This window comes from Staurois parvus, unplaced genomic scaffold, assembly GCF_062004578.1.
Source record: "Staurois parvus isolate SC_StPar_1 unplaced genomic scaffold, SC_StPar_1.0 ptg001446l, whole genome shotgun sequence".
Lineage (NCBI taxonomy): Eukaryota > Metazoa > Chordata > Amphibia > Anura > Ranidae > Staurois > Staurois parvus.
The window spans coordinates 45,300-70,509 of NW_028319242.1; the positions used below are offsets into that span (position 1 = coordinate 45,300).

Consider the following 25,210-nt stretch of genomic DNA (forward strand, 5'->3'; position numbering starts at 1 on the left):
TGACCAGCTGACATTTATCAACATGAATCAGTCCTGGATCAACAGCAACTATCTTGTCCCTGATGCTGATGTAACTGATCCCATTTGTTAGGGATCTGGGATCCCTTGAAGACTGCCTATGCTGCCTATCCTATTCCTCAGTCCTGATTATGGTGGCTTCCAACTATTTGTTTGGTTTAGGGCCCCACCAACACCCAAGGACCAATTTTATTTATTTTGTACCCCTTACTCATTCACAAGGGGGCAGCATGAGGGTGCCCCCCCTTATTTGAAAGGGTACCCTGATACTAATGAGCCCCCTGCCCGCAGACCCCCACAACCAGGGTTTTGGGGAAGAGGCCCTTGTCTCCATGCTGAGGGCATGTGTCCTGGTAAGGCCAAGGGAGGGGAGGGCCGCTCATTCATCCCCCCCTTTCCTGGCCTGATAGGTCTGTGCTCGGATCAAGGGTCTGGTAGGAAGTTAGGAGGGACCTGACACCTTTTCCCCTTATTTTTGGGGGTGTTGTTCCCCTTAGAATTCCTACCAGGCCTAAAAGGCCTGGTATGGCTTTTAGGGGGAATCCCACACAGTTAAAAAAAAAAATTCACTGTGGGGTCCCCCCTAACCTTCCCACAGTACCTAAAGGGTCTGTTATGGATTAGGGGGGACCCCACACATCTTTTTTTTAGTATAAATGTCAGTTGTGCTGCAGCAGGTCCTATACATTGTACAGATGTGCAACTTTGCAGGGAGTTTATGGGGACCCCCCAGGCATGAAATGAAAAATGACAGCCCCTTTAAAAACGGTACTTTTTTCCCCACTGATTCCTGTCCCTCAGGGCCGTCCCCGAGTCCCCATACCACTTCTGGGGCCAATAACTGGCATAAAAGCCTTCAGAATGGACACTTTTCCATTTACAAGTTCCAGTCCCATAGACTTGCATGGAGTTCGAAGTTTGCAGTTGAACTTTCGTCAAGTTGGAATGTTTGACCGCGAACCGAACAGGGGGGTGTTGGACCCGTCACTACTTATTACATGTCTGTGTCCTTCTGTAGAAGAATTCTTCTAGCTACGTGTCTCAGTCCCAGCCTCTCCCTGTGTAGGAATGTACACCTCGCCCCGTGTAGGAGGGTACAGAACGGGTCACATTGGATACGTAGTGTCAGAGACTTTCCCCGTCATTCTGTCTTCTGCTCTCAGCGATGGCGTCTTCTGATCTGAGGAAGGAGCTGGAATGTTCCGTCTGTCTGAACATTTATACAGATCCTGTAACCCTGAAATGTGGACACAACTTCTGCCGGGACTGTATTGGCCGTGTGTTGGATACACAGGAGGGGTCTAGAGGTTATTCCTGTCCTGAATGCAGAGAAGAGTTCCAGGAACGTCCTGCACTGAGGAGGAACACAACACTACGTAACATAGTGGAGAACTTCCAGTCTACCCATCCAGAGCAGGAGGAGTCCGGGGTCTTCTGTACTCACTGTATTCACACTCCTGTACCGGCTGTGAAATCCTGTCTGCTGTGTGAAGCTTCTCTGTGTGACAACCACCTGAGAGTCCACAGCAAGTCACCAGAACACGTCCTATGTGACCCCACCACTTCCCTGAAGGACAGGAAATGCTCCATCCATAAGAAGATCCTGGAGTATTACTGCACCGAGGACTCCACCTGTATCTGTGTGTCCTGCAGGCTGGATGGAGAACATCGGGGACACCAGGTGGAGACTCTGGAGGAGGCCTCTGAGATGAAGAAGAAGAAACTGAGGAATGTTCTGCAGAAACTGATGACAGAGAGAGAGGAGATGGAGAAAAGAGTCCAGAGTCTGCAGGAACGCAGGAGGAAAGTACAAGGAAAAGCAGATGATGAAACCAAGAGAGTCACTGCCCTGTTCAGAGACCTCAGGAGACGTCTGGAAGACCTGGAGAAGAGAGTCCTGAGGGACATCTCCGGGTGGGAAGAGCGGGTCTCCCGTCCCATGTTGGATTATATCCGGGATCTGGAAATAAAGAAGGAGGAGCTGTCCAGGAAGATGAGGGACATTGAGGAGCTGTGTAACATGACGGATCCACTGACTGTCCTACAGAAATCAGACATAGGTGACTTGTGTGATACTGAGGATGGAGATGATGAGGACAGAGAGAGACATGAGAACCTCCTCCATGATGGAGAGGATGGGGATGTGGGGGGGATCTCACACACATTACACACGGGTTTATCTGATATCATGTCTGGGGTCAATGTACAGAAATGTACAGGCACACATGTCTCTCCACATTCTACTACAAAGGGCAAAGGTCCCATCAATGGTCCACCATCCAGGCCAGACCCCCAACCCTCCCCCACTGGAGGACCAAATATTGGGGCTGTACAGCAAACATGGGGGGTGTCGGGGGTTACAGACATATTACTGGATGTGAGGACAGCTGCTAATGATCTACATATATCAGATGACGGGAAAACTGCATCCTCATCATCATCACATCAGAATCGGCCAGAAACACCAGAGAGGTTCCAGTATCCTCAGGTGATGAGCAGTCAGAGCTTCTCCTCCGGGAGACATTACTGGGAAGTGGATGTCGGGGGGGCAAAGTACTGGAGAGTCGGGATGTGTTACCCCAATATAGACAGGAGAGGAGGTCAGTCAGGGATTGGATATAATAAGAAGTCCTGGGGGTTGGAGAGGTGGTTGTGGAGTAATCAGTACTCAGTGATACATGACAGTAATAGGACCCCATTCCCCCGCGGTGTCTCCAGTACCAGAGTCAGGATAGATCTGGATTATGAGGCCGGGCAGATCTCCTTCTATGATCTGTGTGACCCGATCCGACACCTCCACACCTTCACCACCACCTTCACTCAGCCCCTCCATGTCGGGGTATGGGTAGGAAGAGGTTGTATAAAGATATGTGGGAGGAGCCAGAAGTGAGAGATCCGCCCAGAGACATCACAAGGGGGTGATCTGATTGGTGATTGGTGCAATACTCAGCCAATAGGAGGAAGGGCAGGAAACAGGAGTGATTTGTGGAGAAAGCTGCAGGTTCCGGGGCCGTTATCTTTATCCTAAACCTCACTTCACTCCCTAGTGTGTCACTGACCAGGAACAAGCATGCAGGAGGTCCGAGTGTTCCGCCTTCACTTGCTGCATGCTTGTCACACTTATTTTTGACAGTAGCAATAAAATGACAGCTGAAAAAATGAGGGTTTTATGACAATTAAAGAATGACAGGTTTATTGGAAGTTTAAAATGACAGTTATATTTTCAGTTTAAAATGAGTTATTTTTTACAGTTGAAAAATGACAGTTATATTTGACAGTGGCAAAAAATGGCAATTGAAGAATTATGGTTTTATTGACAGCTGAAAAATGACAGTTAATATTTGTTGATAAAAAGGAGTTATTTTTTACAGGTGAAAAATGACAGATATTTTGTCAGTTGATAATTATTTTTGACACTTGAAAAATAACAGCTTTTTTGACAGAGGCAAAATATGAGTTATTTTTGACAATTAAAAATTAGGGTTTTTTTTGTCTATTGAAATATAAGAATTATTTTTTGTCAGTTGAAAATTGACAAAAAAATTTGACATTTGCAAAAAAATGATAATTGAAAAATTAGGTATTTTTGACATTTTAAAAAGGATTTTTTTGTCAGTTAAAATTTTTTTTTTGAAAACCAACAGTTATATTTGAGAGTAGAACAATTAGTTATTTTTGAAAGTTCAAAAAATGGCAATTGAAAAATGAGGGTTTTTTTGACAGTAGAAAAATTTGTTGTAAAAAAGTCAAAAATAATTGTCATTTTTCAACTGACAAAAAATAACTAATTTGTTTAAAATTACAAATAAAACATCATTTTTAGATGTCAAAAATAACTGACAAAAAATAATGCATTTTTCTACTGTCAAAATTAAATGTAATTTTTCAATTGACAAAAAAAACCCTCTTTTTAAATGTGATTTTTTTTTTTTTTACTGTCAAAAATTATCTGCATTTTTTTGCCAGTGTGAAATACTGTCATCTTTCAACTGTCAAATATAACTGACATTTTTTGACTGTTAAAAAAAATAGATGACTTTTTTCAACTGTAAGTAAACCCTAATTTTTACGACAAAAAATAACTGTCATTTTTCAACATTAAAAAAAACCTCATTTTTCAATTACCATTTTTTTCCACTGTCAAAAATTACCTCTCATTTCTTTTGCTACTGTAAAAAAATTAACTGTCATTTTCAACGGTCGAAAAAAAAACCTCTTTTTTTTAAATGTGATTTTTTTTTTTCACTGTCAAAAATGATCTGCATTTTACTTCCACTGTAAAAAAAAAATTCCAACTGTCAAATATAACTGTCGTTTATCAACTGTTAAATGTAATGTTTCAACTGTAAAAAAAAAAAAATTTTTAACAACAAAAAATAACATTTTTCAACTGTCATTTTTTCAACTGTCAAAAATTACCTGTCATTTTTTTGCCACTGTAAAAAAAAATTAACTGTCATTATCAATTGTTGAAAAAACTCCTCATTTTTCGACTGTCATTTTATTGCCACTGACAAAAAAAATATTTTTTTTGCAAAAATAAAAATATAACTGTAATTTTTCAACTTTAAAAAATGTTTTTTTTACAACAAGAAATAGCTGTAATTTTTCAACTGTCAAACACACTCATTTTTCAATTGCCATTTTTTTCCACTGTAAAAAATTAACTGTCATTTTCAAATGTCAAATATAACAAATTTTTCAACTGACAATTTTTTTCCTTTTAATGACAACAAAAACATTTTTTTTTAACTGTCATTTTAGCCAGTCATTTTTTTTTTTTTTACTGACAAAAAAACCCTAATTTTTCTACTGTCAAAAATAATTTTGTTTTTAACTGACAAAAAAATAACTCTGTAAGAAAAAAATTGTACTTTTTCAACTAAAAAAACTATCATTTTTCAACTGTTAAAAAACCCCTCTTTATTACATGTGATTTTTCTTTCACTGTCAAAAATTATCTGCATTTTATTGCCACTGTAAAAAAAACTGTAATTTTTCAACTGTCAAAAAACCCTCATTTTTCAAATATACACTAATTTTCTGTCAAATATAACTGTCGTTTTTCAACTGTTAAATGTCATTTTTCAACTGTAAAAAAAAAAAAAAAAATTTGACAAATAATAACTGTCATTTTTCAACTGACATAAAATAACTCTGCTTTTTTAACTGTCAATAATAACTGTCATTTTTAAACATCACGAAATCCCCTGATTGTGGGCGTGTCCGGAGCAGTCTGATTGGCTGCATCCCCCCCAGCTCTGCTGTACTCACAGTTCCAGCACACAGCAGTGGGCGGAGCTGACACCCCAGAGGAGAGGCAACAGCCCGGTGACCCTCAGGGAGATGACAAAGAAGAGGAAAGCTGAGAGGAAGCTCCTCCCCTCGGGGGGATCCCAGCCATCCCCAACATGGTGGCAGCAGCAGCTCAGGATCCTCCTCCTCTCACTCAGCACACAGCTTCTCCTGTGACACCTTGTTAAGCAGGTGTCAGCGCTCTCTCCTCCTGCAGCCGGTCTCCTCTGCGTAGAATGACAGATATGAGCCCACAGCATGCTGGGACAGATTCTCCCACTAATACTTCCCATTCTGCAAGTCATTCCTCCCATCCAATGGGTAAGTCTCCTCCTACTAGTCCGCCTATTTCTCATCCATTCATGAAGGAGACATCATCCATACCGTCACCTATCATTCACTCTGCAACCAATCAGAGATGAAGGATCTCCGCCACAGAGCTGGGAGAATCCGCCCCTTCCTTTACCACCCTAGTAGACACGCCCACCACCAAAGGGATGAAGAAAGGGATTGGCTGAAACAAAGTGTCAGCTCTGGAGGATAGATCACAGCGTAACAACATCCAATAAGAGGCATTCCAGAATCCATCCAACCCGACCAATCGGGAGCCGATCCCCGAGAGATCTTTCCTGGCCTCCTACCTGAGACTACAAACCCAGATGTGACCACGGATGGAATCCATGACCTTCCCAAACCTCCTATGTGACACCTAAATCCCCCCACATGTCTCCATGACAACTCATTGCTGTCACCTCCAAGAACAAATCCCGCAAATGGCGCCCAAACCCTCCTATGTGACACCTAAATCCCTCCACATGTCTCCATGACAACTCATTGTTGTCACCTCCAAGAACGAATCCCGCAAATGGCGCCCAAACCCTCCTATGTGACACCTAAATCCCTCCACATGTCTCCATGACAACTCATTGTTGTCACCTCCAAGAACGAATCCCGCAAATGGCGCCCAAACCCTCCTATGTGACACCTAAATCCCTCCACATGTCTCCATGACAACTCATTGTTGTCACCTCCAAGAACGAATCCTGCAAATGGGGCCCAAACCCTCCTATGTGACACCTAAATCCCTCCACATGTCTCCATGACAACTCATTGTTGTCACCTCCAAGAATGAATCCCGCAAATGGCGCCCAAACCCCAACCTGTGCCTGCGCCATTCTCCTCTTTACAGCTTTTTACAGATTTATCTAAGCGCACCGTGCCACTCTGGACCGATCTCCTCCCGATAACAAACCACAAAATGATTGGACGTTGGGGTCACCCCACTAAATTGATGGTCCCCAGAATGAGTCGATCATCACAATCCACAGCCTAGAGGAAGGGGTGCAATGTCTCGGAGAGTGCGACATTCTCCCACAAAGCCACGCACAACATTCTACCGCCAGCAGAGCGTCTCCAGAGTGGAACCTGGTCACTGACCAACGCCAAACATTCACCCTATACCGCCATCTCATGGTCCCGCCCACATGTCATGTCACAGGTGTAAGCCCCGCCCCTGAGGGGTACTACCTAACACAGTACAATGCGGTTTTCTTTGCAATTCGATCGCGGCTGAGATCCTATTTGTTACGGATTTGTTCTCTGTATTTGTTTGTTTGTTTCCTTCTTGTTTCTACTACGGTGTCATTCCTGAGAGTCAGAATGGTTTATCTGACCTGCGCATACAAACGTATTACCGCTTTAGGGGCCCCTTGGTTCGGCCCCCATTAATGTCGGCAAATCGATCGATTCAATGGCTATAAAAATTATATCTATTAATAGCGATGGCTTGAATCATCCGGCCAAACGTACACACATGTGGGAACAGGCATTCCAACATACATGTGATATACTCCGTGTTCAAGAGACTTGTTTCCAGTCCAGACACTTCCCCCCCTTCCAGTCCGGACACTTTCCCCCCTTCCAGTCCGGACATTTTCACCCCCTTCCAGTCCGGACACTTCCCCCCCTTCCAGTCCGGACATTTTCACCCCCTTCCAGTCCGGACACTTCCCCCCCTTCCAGTCCGGACACTTTCACCCCCTTCCAGTCCGGACACTTTCCCCCCCTTCCAGTCCAGACACTTTCCCCCCCTTCCAGTCCAGACACTTTCCCCCCCTTCCAGTCCGGACACTTTCACCCCCTTCCAGTCCGGACACTTTCCCCCCCTTCCAGTCCAGACACTTTCCCCCCCTTCCAGTCCAGACACTTTCCCCCCCTTCCAGTCCGGACACTTTCCCCCCCTTCCAGTCCAGACACTTTCCCCCTCTTCCAGTCCGGACACTTCCCCCCCTTCCAGTCCAGACACTTCCCCCCCCTTCCAGTCCGGACACTTCCCCCCCTTCCAGTCCGGACACTTCCCCCCCCTTCCAGTCCGGACACTTCCCCCCCCTTCCAGTCCGGACACTTCCCCCCCTTCCAGTCCGGACACTTTCCCCCCCTTCCAGTCCGGACACTTTCCCCCCCTTCCAGTCCGGACACTTCCCCCCCTTCCAGTCCGGACACTTTCCCCCCCTTCCAGTCCGGACACTTTCACCCCCTTCCAGTCCGGAAGCTTTCACCCCCTTCCAGTCTGGACACTTCCCCCCCTTCCAGTCCGGACACTTTCCCCCCCTTCCAGTCCAGACACTTTCCCCCCCTTCCAGTCTGGACGCTTTCACCCCCTTCCAGTCCGGACACTTTCACCCCCTTCCAGTCCGGAAGCTTTCACCCCCTTCCAGTCTGGACACTTCCCCCCCTTCCAGTCCGGACACTTTCCCCCCCTTCCAGTCCGGACACTTTCCCCCCCTTCCAGTCCGGACACTTTCCCCCCCTTCCAGTCCGGACACTTCCCCCCCCTTCCAGTCCGGACACTGTCCCCCCCTTCCAGTCCGGACACTTTCCCCCCTTCCAGTCCGGACACTTTCCCCCCCTTCCAGTCCGGACACTTCCCCCCCTTCCAGTCCGGACACTTTCCCCCCCTTCCAGTCCGGACACTTTCCCCCCCTTCCAGTCCGGACACTTTCCCCCCCTTCCAGTCCGGACACTTTCCCCCCTTCCAGTCCGGACACTTTCCCCCCTTCCAGTCCGGACACTTTCCCCCCCTTCCAGTCCGGACACTTCCCCCCCCTTCCAGTCCGGACACTTTCCCCCCCTTCCAGTCCAGACACTTTCCCTCGTATTACCGCTTTAGGGGCCCCTTGGTTCGGCCCCCATTAATGTTTGCAAATCGATCGATTCAATGGCTATAAACATTATATATATTAATGGCGATGGCTTGAATCATCCGGCCAAACGTACACACATGTGGGAACAGGCATTCCAACATACATGTGATATACTCCGTGTTCAAGAGACTCGTTCCCTAGATTGGGCCCCTCCTACATGCTGACACAAAACGTTTCCACGTGTCTGTACTGCCAATGCCTCTGAAAAACAAAGAGGAGTCATCACCGCCATCAGAGACACCGAACTTTGTTCTTCATACCAATATCTCCGCCCCCGAAGGCCGGCACCTGATACTTCTATGGACTATAGATAATACCGGTGACACCATCATACATTCATATCCCCCAATACTCAGCAAACAACATACTATACCCTCATCTTCACACTCCTCTCCAAAAATCGTTCTGCTTCCCTCATACTATGCCGGGACTTCATCCTCATACAGTTGCAAGAAAAAGTATGTGAACCCCTTGGGATTCCGTGGAGTTTTGCATGAATTGGGCATAAAATGTGCTCTGAACGTCATCTAAGTCACAACAATAGAAGAACACAGTCTGCTGAACATAATACTACACACACATTGGATGTTGCCATGGTTTAATTGCACATAACATGTAAACATTCACAGTGCAGGGAGGAAAAAGTATGTGAACGTTTGGACTTAATAACTGGTTGACCCTCCTTTGGCAGCAATAACCTCAACCAAACGTTTCCTGTAGTTGCAGATCAGACCTGCACAACGATCTGGAGTCATTTTGGACCACTCCTCTTCACAAAACTGTTTCAGTGTAGCAATATTCTTGGGATGTCTGGTGTGAATCGCTCTCTTAAGGTCATGCCACAGCATTTCAATGGGGTTGAGGTCAGGACTCTGACTGGGCCACTCCAGAAGGCGTATTCTGTGCTGTTGCAGCCATTGTTTTGTTGAATGACTTGTCTGCTTTGGGTCATCATTGTCCTGTTGCATCGCCCATCCTCCGCGGAGCTGAAAAATAGTGACAAAGAAAAAATACAAAGAATTCCCATTTGTTTGGGAAATAAAGAATGAAAGTATCTGGAGATAAAACTGTCACCTCAACTAAGAATCTGTATAAAACCAATTATATTTCACTATTAAATGAGGTTAAGGAGGAGCTGAAGAGAGTGGGAGGTGCAAACCCGTCCTGGATGGGGCATAAACCTCATAAAAATGGTAATCGTCCCCAAAGTATTATATAGATTTCAAATGATTCCAATCAAACTTCCAGAGGCGTATATTAAAGAACTGATAAAAATGATGATAAGATATATATGGAGGAATACAAAGCCTAGAATACGCCATGAAACGCTGACTAGAAGTAAAGAAAGAGGGGGAGGGGGTACCAGACTGCAGGAGATATTATAAAGCGGTGAGAATTGTGAGAATTTGTGACGGGACTCATAATCCAGAGAAACGGGTCAAAATGGGAAATCCACGGAGTGGAAGACATGTGAGTAGGATTGTATGAGTGCCTGCAGAATATCGGGGACTAGAGGACAGCACACGTATGTAGACACTTCATGTATTAAGTGGGGGAAATGTTACACAGACAGAGGGGGGGCTTTTCAATTCACAGGTAATGCCACTAAGGAACACAGAATATTTTATTCCTGGGCAGGAAAACATCGCAGGAAATGGATCATAAAACAAGAGGCACAATTGAGGGATATAATGGTGGGGGAGGAATTGGGATCGTATAGAGAAATGGAGAAAAAGAAGGGAGAAGTTTTCAATAAGATGGATAGATTACGATATCACCAATGTTTCTGAGAGTCTCCCAAAGCCCATGAGAACTAGAAAAGAGTGGAATCCATTGGAGAGATGGAGACTCGGGGTGATGGAGACACGGGGTGATGGGAGACACGGGGTGAAGGAGACACGGGGTGATGGGAGACACGGGGTGATGGGAGACACGGGGTGATGGGAGACACGGGGTGATGGGAGACACGGGGTGATGGGGGACACGGGGTGATGGGAGACACAGGGTGATGGGGGACACGGGGTGATGGGAGACACGGGGTGATGGGGGACACGGCGTGATGGGGGACACGGGGTGATGGAGACACGGGGTGATGGGGGACACGGGGTGATGGGAGACACGGGGTGATGGGGGACACGGGGTGATGGAGACACGGGGTGATGGAGACACGGGGTGATGGGAGACATGGGGTGATGGAAGAGACGGGGTGATGGGGGACACGGGGTGATGGGAGACACGGGGTGATGGGGGACACGGGGTGATGGGGGACACGGAATTGCAAACATACATAAGATATGAATAGAATTAGACACGGACACAAAATGAATGTACATAGAGAAGTGGGAGAGAGATATGGGAAGAGAAATCGATGAAGGAAAATGCTTCGATGAATTCAGGAAAATCTCAGTCTGCGGGAGGTGGAGACCAATGAGAAGTGTTGGATGGCACATCACACCTAATGTACAGCACACATTGAATGGGGAGATCTCACGGTTGTGTTGGAGCGGAGAGGTGGGCACGTGGTATCATGTATGGTGGGAGGGTCCAAGAATACAGGTGTTTTGGAGGAAAATGGTTTATTTAGGAAGGAAAATCAGTGAGATTAATATTGGATTAGACCAGAGTTATGTCTCCTCCATATCACAGAGCTCCCAGTAAAACTATACAAGGTCTCGGGATATGGCATTATCTGAGTGCAGCCAACAGCTTCATACCCGGGTTTTGGGGAAAAGAGGTGCCAACAGAGGAGGATTGGATGGGCAGAATGAATCAGATCTGTGGGACAGAAAGATTGTATTACATGTATATAGATAAGATGGAGATGTATAATATAAAGTGGAGAAAATGGGAAGAATACAGAGAAAAAGTGAAATATATGAGGACATAATACCCCTGGAAATGGAGTTAGAAATAATAGAAATGTATGATGTAAAGGAGAAGAGAGAAAACGCAGAGTGGGGGGGAGGGCAGGGAGTGGGTGGTTGAGGAAGGGGGGAGAGGGAAGAGGGAGGAGGGAGGTGAGGGTTTTAATAATTTATGCAAATAGAAAGATATTGTTTGAATGTCTTTGTAATAGAAACGTGAATATTACTTGTATGTGATGATAAAATAATAAACATTTATATAAAAAAAAAAAAAATGACATTCAGAGCACATTTTATGCCCAATTCATGCAAAACTCCTCGGAATCCCAAGGGGGTCACATACTTTTTCTTGCAACTGTATATTGTGTTTTTGTGCATTAAAGGTAAAAAGTGTATTTTTTTTTTTAAATTGTGTTTGAAAAATTGCTGCTGGAGTACCATGTGACATACAAAATTGCAGCTCCACCATTTTATTCACTAGGGGGTCTGCTTTAAATATATATATAATGTTTGGGGTTTAAATTAATTTCCTAGCAAAAAATACTGATTTTTTTTTTCATGTGAACAAAAAGTGTCAGAGAAGGCGTGGCCTTCAGGTGGTTAGAAGAGTGAGTGATGTGTGGCATAAACTTCTAATGCTGGGCATAAAACGCCCCCACCCCCCAAAATGACCCCTTTTTGGAAATTAGACACCCCAAACTATTTGCTGAGAAGCATGTGGAATCAATAGAAGAATTATTTTTTTTACTAAAAGTTTTTGGAAAATGACAAAAAATGTTTACTTTTTTTTTTACACAAAATTGTCACTTAAATTATTTCTTGCTCAAAAATGCCATGTGTATACGTGGAAGTACTCCCCGAAATACATTTTACTGCAAAATACTCTTCATGCCTCTTTTTAAATTTCTTGGGGTGTCTACTTTCCAAAACGGGGTCATTTGGGGTGGGGGGGGGGTGCTATCCTGGCATTTCAGGGCCTCTGAAACTGTGATAGGTAGTGAGGAAGTGAAATGAGGAAGTTACGCACCTTCAGGCTTTCAAAGTGGTCATTGGATTTCAGGCTCCTGTATGTGGCTAGGCTCCCAAAATGTCACACACATGTGGTACCCCCATACTCGCTGGAAGTAGCAGAATGTATTTTGGGGAGTAATTCCACATATACCCATGGCTTGTGCGAGAAATATATCATTTACCCGACAACTTTGTGGAAAAAAAAATGTTTTTGTCATTTTCCAGAAACTTGTGGGAAAAAAACGAAATCTTCCATGGACTCAATATGCCTCTCAGCAGATAGCTTAGGGTGTCTACTTTCCAAAAAGGGGTCATTTGGGGGTGTTTGTACTGTCCTGGTATTTGGGGGTGTTTGTACTGTCCTGGTATTTGGGGGTGTTTGTACTGTCCTGGTATTTGGGGGTGTTTGTACCGTCCTGGTATTTGGGGGTGTTTGTACCGTCCTGGTATTTGGGGGGGTTGTACCATCCTGGTATTTGCGGTGTTTGTACCGTCCTGGTATTTGGGGGTGTTTGTACCGTCCTGGTATTTGGGGGTGTTTGTACCGTCCTGGTATTTGGGGGTGTTTGTACCGTCCTGGTATTTGGGGGTGTTTGCACTGTCCTGGTATTTGGGGGTGTTTGCACTGTCCTGGTATTTGGGGGTGTTTGCACTGTCCTGGTATTTGGGGGTGTTTGTATTGTCCTGGTATTTGGGGGTGTTTGTACTGTCCTGGTATTTGGGGGTGTTTGTACTGTCCTGGTATTTGGGGTGTTTGCGCTGTCCTGTTATTTGGGGGTGTTTGCACTGTCCTGGTATTTGGGGGTGTTTGCAGTGTCCTGGTATTTGGGGGTGTTTGTACTGTCCTGGTATTTGGGGGTGTTTGCACTGTCCTGGTATTTGGGGGTGTTTGTACTGTCCTGGTATTTGGGGGTGTTTGTACTGTCCTGGTATTTGGGGGTGTTTGCACTGTCCTGGTATTTGGGGGTGTTTGTACTGTCCTGGTATTTGGGGGTGTTTGTACTGTCCTGGTATTTGGGGGTGTTTGCACTGTCCTGGTATTTGGGGGTGTTTGTACTGTCCTGGTATTTGGGGGTGTTTGTACCGTCCTGGTATTTGGGGGTGTTTGTATTATCCTGGTATTTGGGGGTGTTTGTACTGTCCTGGTATTTGGGGGTGTTTGTACTGTCCTGGTATTTGGGGGTGTTTGCAGTGTCCTGGTATTTTAGCCCCCCAGAAATGTGAGGGGCAGTCAGAAGTACAAGCTGTGTGCACCCCATGATCTCTCCCATAGTTTGTATCTCTATAACTGTCAATCAAAGCAATCAATATACAATTATTGGGATATTTCACCATAAACATGGAGTTGGAGACATTTTGGCCTAAATTTATAACCAACTTTGATTTTACTATATATTTTTTATAGCCAAAAGTAAAAAATATTGTTTTTCTTCAAAATGTTCGGTCTTTTTTTGTTTATAACGCAAAACATAAGTGCACAGCTGATCAAATACCACCGAAATAAAGCTCTATTTGTGTGAAAAAAAGATGAAAATTCTGTTTGGGTGTAATGTTGCATGACCGCGCAATTATCAGTTGAATTAGTGCAGCGCCGAGTAGCAAAAAGAGGCGTGGTCATTAAGGGGGGTAAATCCTCAGGAGGGAGAGGGGTTAATATAACAATTATGTGAAAAAAAATAATTTTATTTACTTTCTTAATTTTTCAAAGAATGTTTAATTTCCAAAAAGCGGTCATTTGGGGGAATCTGTCCTGTCCTGGCTTGTTATTATCTCCAGAAATGAGATCAGCTGTCAGTACATCAGGTGTGGTCAGGTGAGGTCAGCTGTGGTCAGGTGTGGTCAGGTGTGGTCAGGTGTGATTAGGTGTGGTCAGGTGTGGTCAGGTGTGATCAGGTGTGGTCAGGTGTGATCAGGTGTGGTCAGGTGTGGTCAGCTGTGGTCAGATGTGGTCAGCTGTGGTCAGATGTGGTCAGGTGTGGTCAGGTGAGATCAGGTGTGGTCAAGTGTGGTCAGCTGTGGTCAGGTGTGGTCAGCTGTGATCAGGTGTGGTCAGGTGTGGTCAGGTGTGGTCAGGTGTGGTCAGGTGTGATCAGGTGTGGTCAGGTGTGGTCAGGTGTGGTCAGGTGTGATCAGGTGTGGTCAGGTGAGGTCAGCTGTGATCAGGTGTGATCAGGTGTGATCAGGTGTGGTCAGCTGTGGTCAGATGTGGTCAGGTGTGGTCAGGTGAGATCAGGTGTGGTCAAGTGTGGTCAGCTGTGGTCAGGTGTGGTCAGGTGTGATCAGGTGTGGTCAGGTGTGGTCAGGTGTGGTCAGCTGTGATCAGGTGTGGTCAGGTGTGGTCAGGTGTGGTCAGCTGTGATCAGGTGTGGTCAGGTGTGGTCAGGTGTGATCAGGTGTGGTCAGGTGTGGTCAGCTGTGATCAGGTGTGGTCAGGTGTGGTCAGCTGTGATCAGGTGTGGTCAGCTGTGATCAGGTGTGATCAGGTGTGGTCAGGTGTGGTCAGCTGTGATCAGGTGTGATCAGGTGTGGTCAGGTGTGGTCAGGTGTGATCAGGTGTGGTCAGCTGTGATCAGGTGTGGTCAGGTGTGGTCAGCTGTGATCAAGTGTGATCAGGTGTGGTCAGGTGTGCTCAGCTGTGATCTGGTGTGGTCAGGTGTGGTCAGGTGTGGTCAGGTGTGGTCAGGTGTGGTCAGGTGGGATCAGGTGTGGTCAGGTGTGGTCAGGTGTGGTCAGGTGTGATCAATTTCCAATGATTGGTACCGTATCTCGCAGACTCTATAACTTCCACACAGACTAAGTAATACACACAGATTGGGATTATTGTTACCATAGTAATGTAATTGTATACATTTTGGGCCAAATTTATAAAGAAAAATTACTTATTTGCAAAATGTTATAACCTCGTGCTAATTACATACCGCCAGAAGAAAGCTGTATTTGTGTGAATAAAGGACAAACATTTCCTTTGTGTACAGTGTTGCATGACTGATCAATTGTCATTCAAAGTGTGAGAGCGCTGAAAGCTGAACCTTGGTGTGGGCAGGAAGGGGGTAGAAGTGCCGGTATTGAGGGGTTACCTGTTCCTGCAGTCCCATTACTCCAGTCACTTTCCGGGTAGTTACCATCCCCCATTATTATCACTGGCCCCGCCCTTGCAGACCTTTCCATCTGTGGGAGGAGCTGAGTCTCCACCTCCTCATTAACACTGGGAGGCCTATAACAAACTCCAATGATGACCTTTGTAGTACCGCCCCCCATGTGCAGCTCCACCCATAATCCTTTTTTGTATTATTATTATTTTTATTCAGATTTTCAATTTTTCTTTTCACAATATAAGAAAAGGAACATAATATACGGGATCCGGATACACAGGAACCGGGCAGAAGACAACAACAACAAATGAATAGCAGATCACCAGAATAATAAAAGGAATGTACCCTGCAGGACAAATAATCAGAGGAAAGCTTGTCATTCACAAGTGAGACGTCATATTCATACATATATGGGAGAGTTCCGGACTGGAGACCTTGACTCCGCCCCAAAGTGGAACATATCGCTCCATAGTCACAGAAAGGAGACGTCATATGGGTAGGAGTACATTTACATCAAACAGATTCCCAAGGATTAGAACATAAACACTGAATAAGAACCCCTGAGGGATAGGGATAGGGCCTTGGGCTAACAACTCCTACTCTGCCCTACAGGTGTAAAAGAAAGTCCCCCAGGGTGGGGGGATAATTTCCCATAATAGATGTAGGGTCCAAGACCTTCATGCAGCCTAGGGTATTAGTCAGGTTGGAGTTAGCATACCAGGCTGTGTATTGAAATGTAACCATAAGTTGATTTATTTCCCATTGAGAGAACGTATGTTCGATAAAGACCCTCCAACATGTGAAAAAACACTTGGACCGGGGTATCCAATTTTTCCAGGTATAAAAGTGATTTCAGATCTCTCTTGACAGAGGACAGGGTGGGGGTGTGAGGAGATATCCAGGCCCTCAGTAACACTCTCCGAGCAGACAGAAGACACAGATGGACCCAGGGGGGTAAAGGTTTGGGTAGGTCCGTGCTATGTGGGGTGGTTATATAAGTGGATATTGGGGAGGCCCATTCCACCATCACACTTCAGCAGATGAAGCTTGCGGAGTGCAATCCTGGATCGTTTTGAGCTCCACAGAAAAGTTTGTCATGATTTATGTAAAGATTGGATATCTGTATGCTGAGGCAATAAAGGAAAGGTTTGCAGGGGGTATAAACGTCTCACAAATGAGACCATTGTAAAGAGATGGCACCTGATGAAAAGTGAAAGGGGAAGAGTAGACCATTTATCCAATTCCCGATTAATCTTCTCAGAAACGGGGAGACAGTTGAGCCGATAGAGAGATGATGGATCCTTCCCTATCTGGATACACAAATAGGTGATATGATGGGAGGCTATCTGAAGCGGGGAGGACGTGATCCATGACCTGGAGTGATATGGGGGAAGCGGGAGAATTTCCCTTTTGGTGAAGTCTATGTGTAGGCCAGAACAGAGCTGGAAGGTGGTGAATAGATCCTGAATAACAGGGAGATCAGTGGGCACTGCAGAGGAAAAGATGAGAATGTCGTCTGCAAATAAAGCAGCTTTCATGGCTGCACTGCCAATTGTAATTCCGGAAAGAAGGGGGTGAGAATTGAGCAGTCTGGAAAGAGGTTCAATAGCCAGGTTGGACAGGAGAGGGGGCAGCCCTGGCGGGTTCCCTTTTTTTGATGAATAGGTTCCTATACTGTACTCTGAGTGATTAGCCTAGGAGGAGAGGAATACATGGAAATAAATGTGTGATTGGCCTTGAAGACCGAATTTCCTCAAGACTAAGAAGAGCCAGTGGAGATTAATATTATCGAAAGCTTTTTCTGCGTCAAGAGACAAAATGGCCGTATCTTTATCGGGGTGAAGCTTGGCCTGTTCCAGCTCCATAATGACTTTGCGGATATGTAGGACTGCTGATCTACCTTTGACAAACCCTGCCTGAGCGCGGTGCTGGAGGCCAGAGAGTACATTTGCAGGACAGGATGCAACTATTTTGGACAAGATCTTACCATCCACATTAATCAGCGAGATAGGGTGGTACAAGCCGGGGGAGAGTGGGGTCTTTGCCCTTTTTGGACAGTGACTTTATAAACGCTGTGGAGCCCGTTGGGAGGTAAGGGCCACCCTGCCATATATTGTTGTATACTTGCAACAGGGTATGGTGAATATATTACGGGATAATTTGTAAAATTCAGATGAGTACCCATCTGGGCCAGGGGCTGTACCGTTAGATAGATTAGTAATGGAGCTCTTCCGATGAGATAGGTGCGTTCAGCGCGTCCAATTGTGATTGGGAAAGACGTGATAAATGAAGAGATTGCAGAAGTGATTCCGCTTTTTCCATCACAACCTGTTCCTCAGAGTACAGCTGTTGGTAGAAATTTGTTAATAGAGACGATATTTCAGGCGATGAGGTTGTCAGATTTCATTGAGTGTCCTTAAGTCCCATAATATGGGTAGGAGCATAGGGGCTGTGACGGAGGGTAGGCAGGACAGAACACACAGAGTAGATGGCAAACGCACAAAGCTTTATTGAGACAAACAGATGACAGTCACTTAATAGGGGAATTCGCAGGGAGGGTGAATACGCCAGTAAAGGGCAGCAAAGAGGGGCCAACACACTTATAGTCCAACACCGAGAGCCAAGGAAGAGTCTCTGTACCAATTGTAATCCAACGGGGGGGTGGGGGGTCAGCACAGGAACAGTTCAAGTAAAACAGGGAGAGAGCATGTACTCACGGATCCGACAGGGTGTCTGGTCTCCCAGGGATAGAAAGTGGAACACAGGTACCTGTTGGAGTCTGGATCGTGCATGCGGTCTCCCCTTTTGGGCTGGGTCCTCGGGCAACTGGCAGGCAATCTTGTAATCTCTCCCCTAGGCTGGGGGTCTCCGGATCTCTGGCAGCTGGCAGGCAGTCCCGCAATCTCTCCCCTAGGCTGGGGGTCTCTGGATCCCTGGTAGCTAGCAGGCAGTCCTGCAATCTTTCCCCTAGGCTAGGTGTCTCTGGATCTCTGACAGCTGGCAGGCAGTGACTGGGGGTCTCTGGATCCCTGGCAGCTAGCAGGCAGTTTTCCCTGCCCTGGGGGGACCTTAGGCAGGCTTGGGTCTCTGCAGAGTCTGGTCACAAAGGTCCCGTCGCAGCTGTGGCTCCTTCAGTGGCTGAGCAGAGGTGAATGCTCCCGGAGCGCCCGGCATCAGCTTCTTAAGGGGCAACGAGGCACGCCCCCTGGACAGGGGCCACGCCTCTCGTGAGCCTAGCCTTTGTCCAGGGACATCCACAAGCGTGGGAACTTCCCGTGCCCACGCTGCGGATGACAGGGCTGAAGTGGCATCAGCAAGACGCTGTAGCCCAGAACATCTCTGTGGGGAGGTTCGCACCTCCCCGCAGAGAGGTGTGAACCTCGCCACCTTCTCCTCTCCGGCCACAGCCAGAGTGGGAAAAGATAGTGGCAGAGGGTAGTGAACGTGCACCTCTCATCCCACTGCAGCAGGATGAGAGGTGAAGGGGGGGGTCACTGGACCACGGGGATGAAATCGGCATATCAGGCTGGAGACAGGGAACACAGTGGGGGGCAAGGATGACACTGGACCCCCCCGGGACATTAGAGGGCTGGGGCAGGAGGCAAGCTAGGGCAGTGGAGGCCATGCAGCCAGCTGGCCGGGAGGGGGGAAGCCACTGTGATGAATGTTGGCCATTTGGCAGTGGTCTCTATACAATGACTTGGACCTCGACAATGGTTGGCCACGAGTTTTCCAGCCTTTGGCCATATTTATGGAGTCATAGGGACCAATAAGAAGGTTTCATGCGTTCCCTTTGTTCTACCCATACCTAAAAATTTCTCTTAGCTTTTTGCCATTTCTGTTTTGTTGCCATGGATCTATTTTGGCCAAGTTCTAATTGGGCTTTACGAAGGGATGTGCTGGCCAGGCAGAACTGGTCCAAGGAGTGCCGCTTATACTGGGAAACATAAGATATAATTTTACCCCACAGGACCGCCTTAGCCGTTTCCCCCAAAAAAATGGGATCAGTAGCATGTTCTGCGTTGGTGAGGGCATAGTCATTCCAAGCATTGAGTAACATATGACGAAAGTCTTCATTGTCCATGAGGTAGGAGGGGAATCTCCAAGGGGGTGGATTACCGCTAGGTTGGAGATCGTCAAGTATGACCACAACCGGGCTCTGGTCTGAAATGGCTATTTCCAAGATCTTTGAGTTTCTCACCATAGGTAAAAGGGATGAAGAGCAGAATACATAGTCCATACGGGACATGGTGTCGTGTGGAGGTGAGTAGTAGGTGAATTCTCTATCTTTCAGGTGAGAAAGATGCCATACGTCCGCCATGTGTAGATGGGAGACAGTGTCCACTAAGTGCGAAGAGGTGTAGATGCTATAGATAGATGTGCAGTGAGTTTATGTCCCTCTTAGTCTCTATCTATCGAGCGAATGGTGTAGGACAGATGTTTATGGAAGAGGATAGCCACCCCCACGCGACTTGTGGCCGTTGAACCAATAACCTCCCATACCCAGAGTTTCCTGAGACGATGAAGATCAGATTCTAAAAGGTGTGTCTCTTGTAGAAGGGCAATGTCTGCTTTCAAGCATTTTAAGTGATGTAGGATCTTCATCCGTTTGCCCGGAGAGCGTAGACCCTTGACATTCCAGGAGATGACCCTCATAACTCCGTAGGGATCAAGTGTGTGATATATCAAAGCAGTGCTCTCCGATAAAAGGATAAAAGACAAAAAGGGATGTGCTCACCTGAGACAAGAGAGAAAAGAACCCTACTATGAGTTCCAGGCCTGGTCCCTGCCTCTAGGCAGATAACAGATATAGTACAATAACCGGCTGGTAATCAGAGACAGTATCACAATAGGTGAATGTATATATGAACAGAGGAAAAACTAATCAAAATGAAAAACAAAAACCGAGGAAACCCAGAAATGTCTAAGGACTTCACTTGTTTCCATGTGAGGTACACTCCACTATCAGAATGTCCAGCTTCCAATCCCCTGCATGATAAAGGACTGACATTAGTGAGCCATATAGAGCACCAGAGGGAATGCCAAATGGGATGTGGAAGGAGCACTCCGCCTTAGGATATAGAAGCTGCCCCCCCCCCCCCAGATAAAGCCGGGAGCGTGGGTTTGGGGAGGACAGTAACTCAATATAAAACCAATGTGACAGGATCTGAGAACAGATCGGGCTGCAATGGGAACTGAATAGGGTGCTCAGGCCCAGAACATACATGAAACCATCGGGATGTACTCTCCCTGAGACATGCATACAACATGACGTGTATATTAAATAAAAGGAAAGAGGAGAACAACATCAACAGAACGCACTTTAGGCCCAGTAGTAGCCGGAGGATAACAAACCCTCCAAAGGATAAGCCAACCTCATCAGGTAGTTCCTCTGTGTTTGGAGCCGACAGCATAGCGTCCGTGTTTAGATGGGTGCTTCGATGGGCTGCTTAGATATTTGGCCGAGATAGTACCCACAGGTGGGGCGTAAATGGTGGTCTCGTCCATTGCATGATTAGAGGACAGATCACCGGCTAGCAGAGATTCCACGTATTGTTTAGCCGCCTCAGGAGAAGTAAACGATAGCTGATCACCGTCAGGGGAGCGTAGGTGTAGCACCGCTGGAAGGCCAAAGAAAACCGTAGATCTTGCTGGTGAAGTAGGGAGCAGATTGAGGCAAAAGATTTGCACAATTTTGACACTTCCACAGAATAGTCAGCAGAAAGCAGCAATTTGTGGTTGTCATGGTAAATGTCCCACCTTTGTGGTAGTGCTGCAAAATAAGGTGTTTATCAGCATAATTGAGGCACCTGACAATTATTGGTCTAGGCTTCAGCTGGTGGTCTGGGTCGGGGTCTTGTGGTGGTCCCACCCGATGAGTCCTTTCCACAACACAGGGATAGCGTAGGCCTAAGGCCTCAGGAATGCGGTGGTTGCAGAGTTCCATCAGAGAGGATGGTTTATAGCTTTCTGGTAGACCAATGATACGCAGGTTGTTCCTGTGTGATCTGTTCTCCAAATCCTGTCATTTGTCAAGGATGGATTGCGGTACGTTCCCCGGTGTAGTAAGGGGATTATTTACCGGATGTAATTGCTTCTCTACGGATAAAAGTGCCGTTCTGCTTCCTCCAGCCATGAATCTGGCTATGAAATTCCTGCCGCAGCTGTTCCATACCATGTTGTACCGCCTTGTCTACTGCTTCAGCGATCAATGGGGTGAGTATGCTGGCTACAGCCTGAGCGATCTTTGTGTGTGAGAAAGAGCTGCCCGCCATCTCTTCTGCAGGAGGAATAGGGATATCCACATGCTGGGTGTGTTGTATGGCGGCGGCCATCTTGGGAGTTGCCTCCGGCCCGGAGTCAGGATCCCACCGGGGTCCCTAGGATAATCAAGGAGCGGTGCGCTCCATCTGGTCCCCTAGGGGGGGGTATGAGAACCGCCCAGGTGACCGGTGATCTGGTGTGGTATCAGAGTGAAGAGGGTGGTGGGGCCGGGAGCAGCGACAGGTCACTCCATCCTCACATGGTGCCGGAACCGGAAGTCCCACCCATAATACTTCAGCCTCATCACACTCTCCATCAACTAGGTCCTCCTTCACACTCGCTCTGAGATGACTTCTCACATAGAGACACTGTTCTGTCCTCCTTATGTGTGAAGGTACATAGCTTGACAGACAGCTAAACCTTTCTCGGCAATGAGTTGACAAAGAAGCAACGTCCAACTTTGTCTTTATTGCAAAGATATAAGAGGTGAAACTGAGGAACAGAAAATAAGGCGCTTAGTAACACTGTCTGCCATGTGACAAAGCATATTATACATTACAGTAAGGCAATGCACATATAAACACATGTAAGACATGTAGGTTACATAAAACACAGATGCATAAGATATAGACATGTGTGTAGACGTACCGACGATGCTATTGTGAACCTGAATGTGAGGGCTGGATCCTACCAGCATACCACAGGAATGGAGTCTGTGATGAGGAAATGGCTGCTATGAGCATGGCTGATGATGTAATCAGAGTTAATAGGCTACAAGCTATGGAAGCTGAAATGGGTCAAACTTCTACTGTGAAAAGATGCAGTGTATACAAACAGCCACTAGATGGAGCAGTTACACAACGAACAGAGAATTACAAACTGATAAGGCATACTAATAATGCCTAATTAACAAAGAACAAATTGCTGAAGGCATGACACTCCCCGTCTGGTATCTAAAGGATACCACATTAAATCACCCCTGGAGAGAGCAACGAAACCAGTTCAGTAACGGGTCTGAGAAAGAGTTTGGGCTCCTGTTGTCTGCAGACCTTGACCTCCACTTTTCTGACTTTCCCATCTTCACTTGGGAACACCTTGGTTATCAGTCCCAAAGGCCAGTCATTTCTTCTTGACTGAGAGTCTTTGACAAGAACAACATTACCAACCTCCATGTTGGGTACAACGGATGATAACGTCTCTGGCCTGTGTGAGCTCATCCACTGTATGGGCCTTGTGACAGTAATGCCAACCTTTGCAGTGATCTGATCCTGTAGGTGTGGCTCTAAAGGATCTGGCTATGTGGATCAAGCCGGCTATAGCTCTGTTCAGTGATTTCCACGTAGAAAACTTGTTGAATCGTTTGGATCCAAGCTCTTTGTGAGAAACTCTTGTGGTGAGTACAGAAATATGAGGACGAATCTCTGCATCAGCATTTGGTTCTAATAGCTGAAATGAGTATTTCTCCAGGGTGTCAAGTACAGGTTTGTAGAGGAATGGTGGCCCTGTGAACCACGTAGTATCTTTAAGGTGAGCTGCTGGAACAGCTCTTGTAGCATGGTCTGCTGGGTTGAGGTCAGTTGGTACATAGCACCACTGGGTAGGCTGTGTTGACCTCCTAATTCTTTGAACTCTGTTATGAACATAGACATAGAATCTCCTAGTCTCATTGTAAATGTAGCCCAATACTACTTTGCTGTCTGTATGAAACATTGTACTGACAAGTTTTATATCTATTTCTGACACAATGAGATCTGCCAGCTCTACTGCCAGAACAGCGGCACAAAGTTCCAGTCTTGGTATGGTAATCTCAGGGCTTGGTGCCAGTTTTGCCTTGCCCATTACAAAGCCAATTTGGACTTGACCTTTAATGTTTATAGTTTTAAGGTAAGCGACTGCAGCGATTGCTTTTACCGAAGCATCACAAAATATGCACAGCTGCCTAGACTGAACTTCTGCAGGGGAGAAGTGGGCATATGGCCTATAGATATGTAAGTTAGATAATGCCTGTAGAGAGTTTCTCCATGCTATCCATAGTGCTTCTTTCTCTGAGGGAAGTGGCGAATCCCAATCACACGTATCTGTGGTTAACTCTCTGAGCAGAGTCTTACCTTGGATGATCACAGGAGCTGCAAATCCAAGTGGATCATATAGACTGTTAATGGTAGATAACACTCCACGTCGTGTGAAAGGCTTTTGCTCTTGGTCGACCTGAAAGGTAAAGGTGTCAGATTTGAGGTCCCAGCTGAGCCCTAGGCTGCGCTGCATGGGTATCGGGTCTGTCGCTAAGTCTAGATCTTTCAAATCACTGGCATGATCTTGAGTAGAGAAGGCTTCCATAACAACTTTGCTGTTTGAAGCTATCTTATGAAGTCTGAGGTTTGAACAGGAAAGCATACTCTGGGTCCTTTTGAGTAGACTGATTGCAGCCTCTGGTGAGGGAAGCGACTTTAAGCCATCATCTACATAGAAGTCTCTTTCAACAAACTTCTTAACGTCTTTCCCATAGTCTTTTTCACCTTCTTGAGCAGAGAGTCTGAGTCCATAAATAGCGACAGCTGGAGATGGGCTGTTGCCAAAAACATGGACCTTCATGCGATATTCTATGATGTCTTGAGTAGGGTCATTGTCCTTGAACCAAAGAAATCTCAAGAAGTTCCTGTGCTCTTCTTTTACTAGGAAACAATAGAACATTTGTTGTATGTCGGCAACTATAGCGATGGGTTCTTTACGGAATCTGATGAGGACACCGAGAAGTGTGTTATTGAGGTCTGGTCCTGTCAAAAGGACATCATTGAGAGAGACTCCCTCATACTGTGAACTGGAGTCAAATACCACTCGGATTCGTCCTGGCTTCTTAGGGTGGTAAACGCCGAAGATTGGTAGATACCAGCATTCTTCGTTTTCTTTTAGGGGTGGAGCTACTTCTGCATGATTGTTCTCAAACATCTTTTTCATGAATAAGAAGAAATGTTCCATCATCTCTGGTCTTTTCTGAAAGTTGCGTCTAAGTGAACAGAAGCGTTTTAAGGCCTGATACCTGTTGTTGGGAAGATGACGTCTCTGTGTTTTGAAAGGTAGTGGTGCAACCCAGGTGTTTGTTTTATCCTTGAAGAATCCTTGTTCCATTATGCCCAAGAAGGCCCCATCTTCAATAGAGGGAGCTATCTTGTGGTCTTCCTTTGTCCTCTGGAACACCGTGCACCCCAAGTGATCTTGGTCTTCACTGCAAGAGTGGTTCTCGGTTTCTGTAAAGTCAGGATATAGCACACTTGCCGGCTTCTCTCTTAGAAGGAATCTGTTAGGACAAGGCTGAAAGAGGGATGGACGTCCATTCTCCAAGGTATTTGTGTAAAGAGAATTCACTGTGGTTGGCTTGTGAACATTTCCTAGGCAAACATCACCTATGATGACCCACCCCAGGTCAAGCTTCTGAGCATATGGAGAACTATGAGGACCATTTATT

The 25,210-nt window shown here is 46.2% G+C and overlaps 1 protein-coding gene across 1 annotated transcript; it reads left to right on the top strand.

Moving 5' to 3' along the window:
* Positions 1-1,183: 1,183 nt before the first annotated feature.
* On the top strand, positions 1,184-3,502 carry LOC149435933 (E3 ubiquitin/ISG15 ligase TRIM25-like). The gene has a single exon (XM_089662242.1). The coding sequence runs from the start codon at positions 1,184-1,186 to the stop codon at positions 2,906-2,908; it is 1,725 nt and encodes a 574-aa protein (XP_089518368.1). The 3' UTR covers positions 2,909-3,502.
* The last annotated feature ends 21,708 nt before the right edge of the window (positions 3,503-25,210 follow it).